Source organism: Camelina sativa, chromosome 11, assembly GCF_030686135.1.
Source record: "Camelina sativa cultivar CO46 ecotype springtype chromosome 11, ASM3068613v1".
NCBI lineage: Eukaryota > Viridiplantae > Streptophyta > Magnoliopsida > Brassicales > Brassicaceae > Camelina > Camelina sativa.
The window spans coordinates 41,712,751-41,726,935 of NC_141890.1; the positions used below are offsets into that span (position 1 = coordinate 41,712,751).

Consider the following 14,185-nt stretch of genomic DNA (forward strand, 5'->3'; position numbering starts at 1 on the left):
TGAAAATTTCCACGGAATAATGTTTTGAGTTAACAATTTTACAATGGATATAACTCAAAATTGTAAGTCAATCATAATACATTGTAACTCAAACTCAACTTTAAAAATATAATTTTAAAATTTTAAGATTTTAAAATTAAACCCAGTTAATTGATTCATAGATTCACAGTTAATTTAATTATGGAAAAAATTAAACCCAGTTATTTGATTCACACGAATCTTTAAAATTAAACCCAGTTAATTGATTCACACGAATCTTTAAAATTTTAATTTTAGTTTAACCCAGTTAATTGATTCACATAAAATTTTAGTTCAACTTTAAAAATTAAACCCACAAACGAAAACTCAACTTCAAAAATTTCTGTTAATTAACTTGACAATTAAATTAGTATGAATCAATTAAGGCTTCTCCTAAGCTATTAAATTATAAGTTTCCACTTTCCACAACGTTTATTAAAGGAGATTTGTGTAATTCTAAAAATAGTAAAATATAGGGGTGAATATAACGAAACTTTTAAATAAGAGGGGCCTTTCTGTGAAGTTTCATTTTATTCTCCCCTTTGTGGGGCTCTTGTAGCCTGAAAAAACATCGTTCGCTAAAAAAAAGATCTCTATATTGCTGGTGGATCCGAAGAATCTTTCACGGTCGGTTATTCTTGACAACGAATTAGACTGATGACAAAGCTTTATCTCTCAATGGAAGAAGAGGGAATCTTTCTGTATATCTTCTCTTCCTCTATGTATCTCTCTCTCTCTCTCTATTTCTGTAGATAAACTTTGAAATTTTAGATAAAACTAAATTATTCATTAGATAACCGTGATAAAGCAAGAGTAAACAAATATATCAACACCAAACAAAAAAAAAAAATCTACCTTAAAAAGTTTATAAAGCAACAACTAAAACATGGATTTTCAGTTTTAAAGAGTTTTAAAGAATAACCTCATCAAATGACCCGTTGAAAGCTTAAACGATCCTCATGTAGAAGATTGTTTACAGGGGAGCCAACAATCTCTTAAGCCATATTGTCGAAAAGCATCAATATCATCTGACCAGTTCCATCCGTACCTTTCACATGAAGCTTACACCTTTTCAAAACAAAAGGTGATAATTATCAAATTTTGAAAACGGAAAATAGATATCTATTGTGTAAAGGGAGTAAATCTGACGAAACAAACAAACAACAATCTCACCAGCAGCATTCTCCATTGTCCTTAGAAAATAACATTTTCAAAATGTTTTAGATGCTCTTTTTTAAAGAAAGCATGGATTTTTGTACCCTGTGAAAGAAAGTTTATGTGAGTATTTCTATATGATGTAGAAATTTAAACAGGTGAGATTATTATTATAAGAAGATGTATATTCCCTTAACATCACCGTCTTTCATGTATGGAGGACCTTCACTTGCACACACCACACGTCTTGTACGGCTTTACATCATTGAGGAATGTCACGGATTGAGCCACTACTAATTGCTATGGAAAGAAGATTTTTATTATTATTATGAAGTAAGTTTATGAGGTAAGTTGATTTCTTGATGAGTTAAGATAGCTAATGTTACTCTATATTTATAGAGAACTTAGATAATTAGAGTATTATGTTGATTGTTTATTGAAAAACTTAGAAAGAAAGTACAATATCTTAGATACGATCAACCATTTAAGTATTTTTTTTATTATAATTTTAAAGTAAAATGAATGATACTATAGTTTTAAGGGAGATTAGAAGATATTTGAAGATTGCTTAATCGTTATGATTGAATGATTGTTTATGATTGAATATTTGATGCAAATCTGTGTAGGAAATAGCCGTAAAAGTCAAAAATTTAGTTAATACTTAAATGACCTAATATATTTTTTTTAATCAATATTAAACTAGTGATCCCATATTCACTAACATTCTAACCCCGATAAAACATAACAACGAAAATAAACATCAATAAACCAATAACATCAACCCGCAATTATCTAATAACTAATAAACCAATAATAATTCCATAGAACCTAAACCAATAAATCATTCCAACATAAACCAAGGAAACACGATATCGTCCATGAAAATGATGATAGACACATCCAAAAACTCCTGGAACACGCTGTTCAATTTCATCAACGCTGATGGTGCGTTAGTCAACCCGAAAGGCATCACCACAAATTCATAATGCCCATACTTATCCTGAAAGCCATCTTCCTCATCTCTACCTTATCTATCAAGATCTGTTGATAACCCGACATCAAGTTAATCTTGGAGAACCCAATATAACCCCTCAAATTCTCATCAATCCTGGGAAAAGGGTACTTGTTCTTCACAGTGACCCGCTTCAGACCCCAACAATCAATGCACAAGCAAAAACTCTCGTCCTTCTTCTTAACGAACAACACCGGCGCTCCCCACGATGACACTCTAGGACACCAATTGCTTCTTCAGCTCTGCTGGAGCCATCCTGTAAGGCGCCTTGGATAACGGCGTAGTCCCGAATTCCAGCTCAATCGTGAATGGATCAGTCCAAGATGGTGGTAACCCCTGCAACGACTGGAACACATCCTCAAACTCTTCAACAACCTGAATACCGCTAATCGTAGACTGCCCCACTAACTCCAGCATCGAGATTGTAACTAGATAAGCCTCATGTCCTTTCTCAATCATCTTCCCGGTCTACATGGTTGAGATCACGAGACTCCTTGAATTCGGTCTTACTCCCTCAAATACCAACTTCTCTTCTGGATGCTCAAACTCTCTACCCCGATGATAATCCAAATGAACCCTGTGACGATGCAACCAATCCATCCCAAGGATAACATCATACAACTGCACAGGTCTGATAATCACATCCGCTGGCCTGGACTCTCATGCAATCTGAATATCCACTCCCCTTGCCCGTCCAAGGACTCTCAGAAACTTGTCTCCCGCAACTCAGACAACTCCGCGCTCGCTCTCCAGTATCTCTTCTGATGTTGGCACTCTCCGTGCACTCCAGGGAAATGAAGTAATGCGTTGCTCCAGAATCAAACATGACGTGGGACCTAAACCCGTCCACCAATAAGGTCCCTACATAAACTTCATGTGCTAACAACCCAAACACTTTATCATAGGCAATTCATAAAATCTGAACTACTGAAAACCACTAAGTCTTAGTCTCAGAAATTATACCTATGATCATCCCAGTTAGCCCTGTGCATATTACCCTGAACCCAAAACCCGAACCCGACCCAAAGTAGGGGGTTCTGGTCGGGTTCGGGTAGTGTGTAATACCTGATCGGGTTCAGTACCTCTGAAGTTCGGATATCTGATCGGGTTCGGGTAATATCCGAAACCGAATACCCACCCAAAATAATCCGAATTAAATGTAAAAATATGTATTTAGAGGAATTTGAACACAGTACCTTGAGAATTTAAGGGTGTATCTTCAACCATTTTGCCATCTTAGTTTATTTGTCATAAAGTGAAATGTTAAATATTTATATATATACAAGTTTTCTAAAATTTATAAAAAAATAAAAATTAGTTTTTTTTTTGTTCATAGTTTGTTGAGTTCGGGTATACCCGAATTACCTGAACCCGACCCGATAGTATAAAAAACCCAAACAGGTTTTATATGTCTAAACCCGAACCAGGGGTACTGGTTCTTCCAGTCTCCACATTTTTGTACACCAATGGCGCCTACTTGATCCGTGCAATCGGATGCACTCGCGACTGCACTCCATGCTGCACCGCTGCTACCACCATATGCTGCAACTTGGGACACTAAGGCTTGATGTGCCCAGGCTCCCTACAATGGTAGCACAAATAAACCACCGTATAAGCTGCCGTCGTAGCACTCCTCTGGGGACAGCTAGCCATCTTGTGGTCCATGCTACCGCGAACTAAGTAATGTGATTTGGAGGTGGGTATCCATCGACACTAGGGGGAGTGTCGATCGACACCAGGGAGAATGTTGATCGACACTAGGGGGAGTGTCGATCGACACCAGTAAATTCTTGTTCGACTAGATTGTTATAAATTGTCGATTTGGTTTAGTTTGGTTCAATTAGAATCCCTAACCAACATATTAAAAGGAGAGGGTTGACTTGAGGGTTTAGAAAACTTGTTTTGTCACCGTTTGAGAGAGGAAAAGAGAGAAAAGAGGAAGCACTTGAGAGTTGGTGATTTTTGGGGAAGATTGCTGGCTGTTCTTGAGAGATCTGAAGCTAGGAGTGAGTTGGAAGCTTGCTAGGAGTGTGTAGGCGGCAGTTTGGGTCAGAAACTTCCTGCAGAAGAGGTGAGTGCATGACCATGGGTAATCTAAGCCATGAGATCTCTTGTGTATTGCTTGTTTTTTGTTGTTGTGGTGTTTTCTTGTTTGCGTTGGATGATATAGGGTTCCTTTTGTTTTTTGTGGCCTTTGGGCGAGTTTTGGGACGCATTGGAGGTGGTTAGAGTTAGAGATTCGATGATCGGCGTTGAGCAGAACATGTCTGCGGAGTCACTCTCGATCGACACCAAAGAGCAGTATCGATCGACACTGTGGGTTAGTGTCGGTCGACACCACTGGACTGGTGTGGGTCGACACTGGGCTGGTGTCAGTCGACACTGGGCTGGTGTCAGTCTACACCTCCCTTCCAGCGAGCAGATGATACTTGTTTCCATGGTTTGTGTGTTTGTTTGTTGATAGCTTAACATTGGAATCTCAGTTGCTTGTGTGTATAGCCCAGTAGATGGAAGGATTGTCTCACTAAGTATTTGTGATAATACTTACGCATCTCAATTGTTGTTTGTGGTGTGCAGGTATGTAGCGTGGAATCATGGAGATGAGGAGGAGGATGATCTAGGGTTTCGGTTATGGTGTTATGGTTATGATATTGAGGTTAGAACCAAGGATAGAGTTATTCTAGGTTGTTGGATAGAACAGTTAGGAATATTATTGTATTGATGACATTTTGGTTTTGTATTGTTGGTATGTTTCCGCTGTGCATATTGGTTGTTGCTGGTTTAATAATGAGTTGTGGTTTGGTTGAGTTTAATTTAGTAGTATAGAAAGCTTAACTATATATTGGTATTATTGTTTTTCTATTTTTTTAAAACGGATCGGGTTGTTTCAGTTTGGTATCAGAACCCTTACGGTTCTATGATGGTTAAGTGGATGGATTTGAGCGGTTTAGGAATTTAATTGGTTAAATTATTTTTCTGTTGCTGGATGCATAATGTTGTGAGACAGAATTGGTTATGAGTAGTTAGTCAATTTGTTTGTGGTATGGAGTCCTAGTATCATCCTTTTCGAGACTTCAATGAGATTCCACGGTAAGATATGTGTTGTATTTGTGGTTTATTTTTGTGTTTAGCCTTCTGCTCTGGTAGTGCAGATGGTTAGAGAGGGTGTTGTTGATGGTCGAGGTCGTGGACATGGACGTGGTCGTGGACGTGAACGAGGTCGTGGTAGGGGCAGAGTGTGACAGCTGAGGGTGTTGGCGATTCGAAGGGCTTCCAGGAGGGGTCCATGAGTGTGGCCGATGGAGGTACCGATAGAACCGTAGGTGCTGACGGGGTCGGTGTGGGCGGTGTCGGTGCAAGAGTGGTCGGTGATGCTAGGGTTCCGGTTTTGGGTACGGGAGTCCTAGCGGGTGGAGCCCCTGGAGGAGGTGTTGACCTGTCGGGCTTGTTGACACAGCTGTTAGAGCTGTTACCGTGAGTTGTAACGACTCAGGCTCAGGTAGTACCGCCAGGGGCGGCGGGATTGCAGTAGCCTGTGGCTGCAGCGGTGGAAGCTTATTCTCGTTATGCCATTATGATAAGGGAGATGGGCAACATCGGTACTGAGTAGTTTTCAGGTGGTTTTGACCCTACCCCTACAGATGCGTGGATGGCGAGAGTGGAACATAACGTCCAATCTCTCAGATGTCCTCAGGAGTTTTGGGTGGACATAGGGGTCTACAACCTGATTGGTGATGCTCACTTGTGGTGGAGATCAGTGGCTGCTAGGAGGGTGAAGGGGGAGATGATCTGGGTTAATTTCGTGGAGGAGTTTAACCGCAAGTACTTTTCCCGTGAGGCACAAGACCGTTTAGAGGTACAGTTCCTACAGTTATCTTTGGGGAGTTGGACATGGAGTTCAGCCGGCTTCTGATGTATGGTGGTCGGGCGATGGAGTCAGAGAAGGCTTAGATCAGGAGGTTTATGAGGGCCCTTCTTGAGGACTTGAGGGTCCACTGCAAAGGGAGGAGTTACGCCACGAGGGCGGAGCTAGTGGAGACCGCAGCTGAGATCGAGGAAGACCTAAGGGATCAGATCGTAGTGGTTAGCCCAACAGTTCGAACAGAGGACACGCCAGAGAACATCGTTCCTGTTAAAGGGAGCAAGGCGGCGTAGGGACAAAAGAGGATGTCGGAAGACACATCAGGTATGCGGCAAGGTGGGCGAGGGTGTTTCGGATGTGGAGGCAGGGATCACAGGTTGGTAGACTGTCCCAAGAAAGGTGATCCGCAGGAGTATCGTCGTTTGTGTTATCATTAAGGGGAGGAGGGGCATATCAGGCCTTTTTGTCCTAAGTGGAGGCAGATTGGATAGGTTGTGACGCAGCCGAAGGGAGGACTAGGTGCCCAACCCGGAGTTTAGTTTTAGCTTTTGGTTCTCTTTTTTTCGTTTATGTATTTTTGTTTCGAGTTGTAAACGATCATTGCATTTGAGGTTTTAGTAAAAATGGAGTTCTTTGGGATTTGTGTTTTGTGGATCTCGTGGAAAAGGAAATCGCTCGAGGGTTCTATAAAAAGAAAGTTGTCATAAATAGAAAGTTTCTAAATATAGAAATTTTATGAATAGTTAGAACTTGTCTATTTTTGGAAAGGGTATGTGTGAGAACCGAAGTGTTTGAGACGTTTTGGGGGGAGGCCTGGGGGTGGCCATGAGAGTGGTGATATTATAGGGGAGAATATGGTGTTGGTAGGACATTGCAACATTGTACTCGGATCGCGGGGGTGGTCCCGGTTAGAGAAATGCTTATACACGTTATGACCGTTTGCTATAGGGACGGGGGAGGGGGTCCTGAACAACTCATGAAGAGATGGGGGTTATCGGACGAAGGGTTCCCTAGATACCGATAGCTCGAAAGAATGTGATCCTGAGGGTGACATAAGAGATGGGGGTTCTCCTGAGGAGATGGGGGTTATCCTGGTACCGAGATCCCGAGAGTGACGACCTGAGGGTGAGACGGTATTACTCGAATAAGGGAGATCTGAGAGTAAGATCGGTATGGCTTGAAGGTTGCGACTTAAGAGCAGGTGAGTTGGGGGCAAAAATGTCAAGGACGTGGAGATAAGCAGTATGACCAGATGCGGATTTAGGAGATTAATGGGGGTTTAAACCTCGAATTTCCTGTTGCGATCGAGTGCGGATTTAGGAGATTTTTGGGAGTTCAATCTCAGATTTCCTGTTGTGATCGGATGCAGATCTTGGGGTTGATGGGGGTGAAATTTTGGGGTTTCTGTGTGTTGACCGGGAGGGTCAGGTTTATGCTGGTCGGGGGGGGGGGGGGGGGACCAGAGTTGTGATGATTGGGAGAGTCTGGTTTGGGTTGACCGGTGGGGGAAAATTGTAACATCCGCGGTGTGGACTGTTTCCACAGTAACACGGAAAGCCTTGGTTAGTGGTGTTCAGTCTGGTCAGAAGATGTGCCGCTCATGGTGACGGTTACACAGAGGTCTTTGGTGGATGGACGGTGTTGCGGGATTCGAGGACGAATTCTTGTTGGTGGGGGAAAATTATAACATCCGTGAACCAAATAATGTGATATGGGGGTGGGTATTGATCGACACCAGGGGGAGTGTCGATTGACACCAATAAATTATGGTTTGACCAGATTGATTTAAACTATCGATTTGGTTTGGTTTTGGTTCAATTAGAGTCCCTAACCAACGTATTAAAAGGAGAGGGTCGATTTGACGGTTTAGAAAACTTGTTTTGTTGTCGTTTGAGAGAAAAAAGAAGAGAAAGGAGGACGCGCTTGAGAGTTGGTGATTTTTGGGGAAGATTGCTGGCTGTTCTTGAGAGATCTGAAGCTAGGAGTGAGTTGGAAGCTTGCTATGAGTGTGTAGGCGTCAGTTTGGGTCAGAAACTTCCTGCAAAAGAGGTGAGTGTATGATCGTGGCTGATCTAAGCATGAGATATCTTTTGTTTTGCTTGTTTTGTGTTGTTGTGGTTTTTTATTGTTTTGTATTGTTGTGGTGTTTTTTCTTGTTTGTTTTGGATGCTATAGGGTTCCTTTAGTTTCATGTGGCCTTTGGGCGAGTTTTGGGACGAATTGGAGGTGGTTAGAGTCGGAGATTCGATGATCGGCGTTGAGCAGAACGTGTCTGCGAAGTCACTATCGATCGACACCAGGTGGTTGTCGGTCGACACTAAGGAGCAGTATCGATCGACACTGTGGGGTAGTGTCGGTCGACACCAATAGCCTGTGTCGGTCGACACCTCCCTTCCAGCGAGCAGATGATACTTGTTTCCCTGGTTTGTGTGATTGTTGGTTGATAGCTTAACATTGGAATCTCAATTCCTTTTGCGTATAGCCTAGTAGATGGAAGGATTACCTCACTATGTATTTGTGATATACTTACGCATCTCAATTGTTGTTTTTGGTGTGCAGATATGTAGCGTGGAATCATGGCGATGAGGAGGAGGATGATCTAGGGTCTCGGTTATGGTGTTATGGTTATGATATTGAGGTTGGAACCTTGGATAGAGTTATGCTAGGTTGTTAGATATAACAGCTAGGAATATTATTGTATTGATGATATGTTGTTTTTGTATTATTGGTATGTTTCCGCTATGCATATTGGTTGTTGTTGGTTTAATGATGAATTGTGGTTTGGTTGGGTTTAACTAAGTAGTATGGAATGCTTAATTATATATTGATATTATTATTAATAAAAAAAGGGTCGGATTGTTTCAAAAACAACCACAAACAAACATAAAACAAGCAAAACAACGAAATTTTATCCTTAGATCAGCCATGGTCATGCACTCACCTTTCTAGCAGAAGATTCTGACCAACAATTGATGAAAGCACACCCCTATCAAGCTTCTAACACCTCCCCAATTTCAGATCTCCATCCATAGAGACAAATCTCACCAAGAATAGATAGAAATCTCAAGAACACTCAAATGAACTTCTTCTTCTCTCTATTTTCTCTCTGGAACGACAAACAACACTAATCCTCATGACCTAGGTCGCCTTTCCGCTTAAATAACATGGTTTTAAGGTTTCACTGAAACCAAATCAACGATTTAAAGCAACCGGTCGAACCAGAAATTGGTGGTGTTGATCAACACTCACCTTCGTGTCGATCGACACTCCCTCTCAAAATCTCACAATTTAGTTTGCGAATGTTACAAATACAATGGAATAAAGATAGAATATGCTTCTTTTTTTTCAAATTATCTTCCAGCATGTTTTTATTTACATGATGGGCCGCATGGCCCACCTATGTCTGAATTTTTAATTCATTGCGTAATAATGAGCTAGCTTCTCTTCTTTACTATACGCCCTGTTGTGGGGATGCATTTTTATATGATTTTTTCAGTGAATCTGTTTGAAAATAACGATTAGGATGTTCACAGCAACAACAGTCACGATCGAAAAATAAGATCTGAAAACAATATAACCGAGTCATTTTGATCCATGTGTTTATCTGTTTCTGAGTGGGGTAAAATTATGTTTCTACCCTTTTTAAAATAGATTAAATTTATCCTCACTCTAATGGCATATCATTGTAATTCTTTACAAAATCAAAGTTAGTTTTATAAATATATTTTCAATTAATAGTAGGGAGTATAATCGTAAATTTGAAAAAAATAATCCCATATAACAAAAACTGTGATTTTGTAGACTTTGGCGTTTTGAAACAAAAATCATTAAATCAAACATATCATTGCGTTCCCTCATAGTCAGTAGTAATGATATGTTTGATTTAATGCTTTTTGTTTCGAAACGCCAAAGTCTACAAAATCACAGTTTTTATGGTTTGTACTGAAAGGATCACTAGAAATTATAAACAGAAACGAAGCTACAGGGACGAGAACTCAAACAAACTAATTTAAGAGTTAAAAATCTGGAAGAAGAAAAAAAAATAAAAAGAAGAAGAAAAACCCTACAAAACTAAAGAGAGGAAGATAAAAGGAATCGAATTTTTAGGGTAAAAAGTGGTTTGGTTTGGGGAATTCCATTGATGGTGATGATGAAGAAGTTGGTGATGACGATGAAGATGATGATGATGATGGACCTGCGTGATTTGTTGAAGATGAAGAGAGAAGATACTTTTGTTTCTGGCCATTGTAAATGACGTAGGACCATTTTATTTATACTCTTAATTTTTGTAATTAACGTCGTAATCATCGATCTACCGTATGGTTCCAAATTTGCATCCCATCAAATTAAATACGTGCGAGGAAACAAAATCATAACAATAATGATGTCCTCGTTCATTTAATTAAGTTGTCTAATAATTCAGTAGTGAAACATGAACACCTGGACTTGGCAGTAGCCGAACCGGAGCCAAAATTTAGAGGGATCAAAATAATTTGATTTTGAATAGAGTAAAAAATGCAAAATTTTAAGAGTCAAAAAAAAATTATATATAGTGAACGAGTCGAGAGTCGGTTTACTATGTCCCAAAGGGCTTTAAAGACTTGTTACCGATTCTACAAATTACCACATGATCTTTTAATGTGTTTTGTCCTCACTTACACAGTTCTTACAATCACTTCCCGAAATATCACATATCCTGAAACTACAACAGCATAAGCACACTTAAATGTAGAGTTATCTTAGGATCTTTGACCGAAAAGATACATGTACTTTCGTGACATAGGTGACCAAATCAATTCTTTTAAACATCTCTGCAAGCTTGGGTGTTACAATTCACATCCACTAGCAGATCACAACGTCCTCGATGCACATCAAGACCGTCACCCCCGATGGTGTGAGCCCTCTCGACTCCACACTCCTCTGGGTTTGGCTCTAATACCACTTATAACGCCACGACCACTACCTCTTAGTAGACCCCATATCCACTCCTGGTCTATGGGTCCACCTCTCTTAGTGGGCCTTACATCCTCTTGCTGGGCCCATGAGCCCAACCATAACCGACTATCTGTTTGCTACGTCTGGGAAGCTTTAAAGACTTGTTACCGACCCTAAAAACCACCACATTATTTTTCCTCTGTTTTGTCATCACTCGCACAGTTCTGCCAATCACTTAAATATAAGCATTCTTAACTGTAAAGTTCTCTTAGGATTTTTGACTGAAAAGATAAGTGCATTTTGGTGACATAGATGACTAAATTAATTATTTTAAACCTCTTCAAGTTTGGGTGATAGGTTCAGATGAAAACAAAAAAAATACGAGAGATTCAAATTCTAATAAACATTTAAAAAAAAAACTTATTAGCAAACATGCTATTACATCCAGTCAGAAGTCTTACTCTTTCATAATATATTAATGGAATATGATTGATATTTTTAATTTTTTAATCCATATTTTCCCCATAAACTTTGATTTTTATGTGTTAATGTGTTATTGTTGAACTGCGATAACACATCTTAGGGTCTTTAATTATTACAAACACTCTTTGCTCTACATTTACTAAGTCTTACATATTCAATTTTCATATATTGGGTTCATGTGACAAGAAAACAATACCATAGACTTATTTATTTAAAACTAAACATGGATTTTTAATTTTTAAAAATTAAACGTGTCAATTATATAAAAAAAAATTCATACATTTTTACTATTGTTAAGTATAAATCATGTTAGATTATTTTTGTTATTATTATTGAATCGACAAGACTCGATCAATAGTCAATTCCTATTACGCGGGGTAACGCGACTTAGCAGAGTCGAACTCCGTTGGGATTGGTCGTAGAGGTGGTGGTGTAACCACTTGATCTATTATTTTAATTATATTTAGTTAATATTAAATTAAATTTAATCCATCTTGGGATATGTAAATTGAAAATTTCATAATATGAAACAATATGTGTAAATGATATAATATTTTTTTAAAATTGTATTGAACATATATATGTAATTGTCAATCATATTCAGTTGCCTACATATTATTAGAAGCAACAACATACAAGTTGATCTCCAAAAGGTACACACAAAGCAGCATGAGAAGGTGGTTTCACTCCACATCTTTTGTAACAATCTTCTCTCCTATGACATGGTCCTTTAAACGTACAATCACTTGAATCGTCCATAATTCCTGTAAAATTAATCAAATTAGAAATATAATAATTATGTATAATTATCATAAGATTTTTTAATAATTCTTTTATAAAATTATGATAGTCATATGTATATACTGTAGAATATGCACATTTTTAGTATATGAAAACAAAAACTTACGAATAGATTGAACGTTAACAATGAGAGAAATGATCAAGAGAAAAGCAACAAAATGAGACTTTGAAGATGCCATCTTTCTTACAAAAAACCACAATAAACTACTATGAAATATTATGTAAAACCACTTAGACTTAATGAATTAAAAGAGAATTGACTGTTCTTTTATAGCTGAATATGTAAATAATACCATATAAAATTTTACATCAAATTTATTCTATACCATAAAATTTTATGACTTAAGATTTTTTTTACCTTAGAGGTATTGAACATATCATTTTAAAAGATTTTAGAATATTTTTAAAATCATCTGTTATTCAATTGATGATTTTTAAAAATCTCTAAAAACTCTAAAAAAAATAATCAAATATTCTAAAAACTCATTCAAATCTTTCAAAATTTTAAATTTTAAATTCCTACCAAATCCTCTTAGTAACATTGATTGTTTCAACAAAATCTTTGGTCATATAAAGGCTTACAATTTTTTTAATATTTATTTTAATTTACTTAATTTTATAAGTGGTTTTAAAATTTGGTTTGACTTAAATTTTTGTGTGAATCTTTTGGAAGCCAAGTACTTGTATGTTGTTATCTCTAAAAATATGCAACTGAATATGATTGACAATATATGTTTCATATGGTTTAAATAAATTATTACATCATATATGTATATATATATATATTGTTCAATATTATTATTTTCAACTTACATGTCCCAGATTAAATAAAACAAAAATAACTAAAACAAAACAAAAGCAGAAGATATAAAAATGAGTTATATTAAAAAGTAGGTGCAGAATTATATGGAATATTTATATAATATTCTATAGGCAGTATAAACTTTTTTAAAAAGCTATTAAACGACAATGCACAATATAAAACAACTACTCTTCAATTCATACATTAATTTTTACTTTAAATTTACGTTTAATTTTAAATAAGCAAGCCTATGACATTTTGTTGCTTGTCATGCAAACCTAATGTATGAAAAATAATTATAAGATAAATAAATATTTGAATCCAGTGTTCCAGAAGTAGTTACTATTATAACTTTATAAAATTTTATAAATTTAAATATTTAATAGGGGAAATTTTTGAAGATGGATAGATGAAAGAAATATTTTTGAACAAAATACACCAAAACAAATATTTCTTAAACAGTTCTAAAAAAATGATTTAATATTTTATTACCTTACTTTAAAATTTTTAGAATAGTATTTTAATTAATTTTCGACTAGATTGTTTTAAATTGTCGATTTGGTTTAGTTTGGTTCAATTAGAATCCCTAACCAACATATTAAAAGGAGAGGGTTGACTTGAGGGTTTAGAAAACTTGTTTTGTCACCGTTTGAGAGAGGAAAAGAGAGAAAAGAGGAAGCACTTGAGAGTTGGTGATTTTTGGGGAAGATTGCTGGCTGTTCTTGAGAGATCTGAAGCTAGGAGTGAGTTGGAAGCTTGCTAGGAGTGTGTAGGCGGCAGTTTGGGTCAGAAACTTCCTGCAGAAGAGGTGAGTGCATGACCATGGGTAATCTAAGCCATGAGATCTCTTGTGTATTGCTTGTTTTTTGTTGTTGTGGTGTTTTCTTGTTTGCGTTGGATGATATAAGGTTCCTTTTGTTTTCTGTGGCCTTTGGGCGAGTTTTGGGACACATTGGAGGTGGTTAGAGTTAGAGATTCGATGATCGGCGTTGAGCAGAACATGTCTGCGGAGTCACTCTCGATCGACACCAAAGAGCAGTATCGATCGACACTGTGGGTTAGTGTCGGTCGACACCACTGGACTGGTGTGGGTCGACACTGGGCTGGTGTCAGTCGA

General features: G+C 37.8%; 1 protein-coding gene and 1 long non-coding RNA gene across 2 annotated transcripts; both read right to left on the reverse strand.

Annotated features, from left to right (window-relative positions):
• Positions 1 to 530: 530 nt before the first annotated feature.
• LOC104725691 (uncharacterized) lies at positions 531 to 1,557 on the reverse strand. The gene is made up of 3 exons (XR_757960.3): positions 1,192 to 1,557; positions 941 to 1,086; positions 531 to 764 (listed from the first exon to the last, which is right to left on the reverse strand). It is a non-coding gene; the product is annotated as an uncharacterized LOC104725691 (long non-coding RNA).
• A 10,441-nt stretch (positions 1,558 to 11,998) lies between these two features.
• LOC109127482 (putative defensin-like protein 270) lies at positions 11,999 to 12,502 on the reverse strand. Its single transcript, XM_019232303.2, has 2 exons — positions 12,373 to 12,502; positions 11,999 to 12,229 (listed from the first exon to the last, which is right to left on the reverse strand). The coding sequence occupies exons 1-2, from the start codon at positions 12,443 to 12,445 to the stop codon at positions 12,084 to 12,086; spliced, it is 219 nt and encodes a 72-aa protein (XP_019087848.1). The 5' UTR covers positions 12,446 to 12,502; the 3' UTR covers positions 11,999 to 12,083.
• Between the last annotated feature and the right edge of the window lie 1,683 nt (positions 12,503 to 14,185).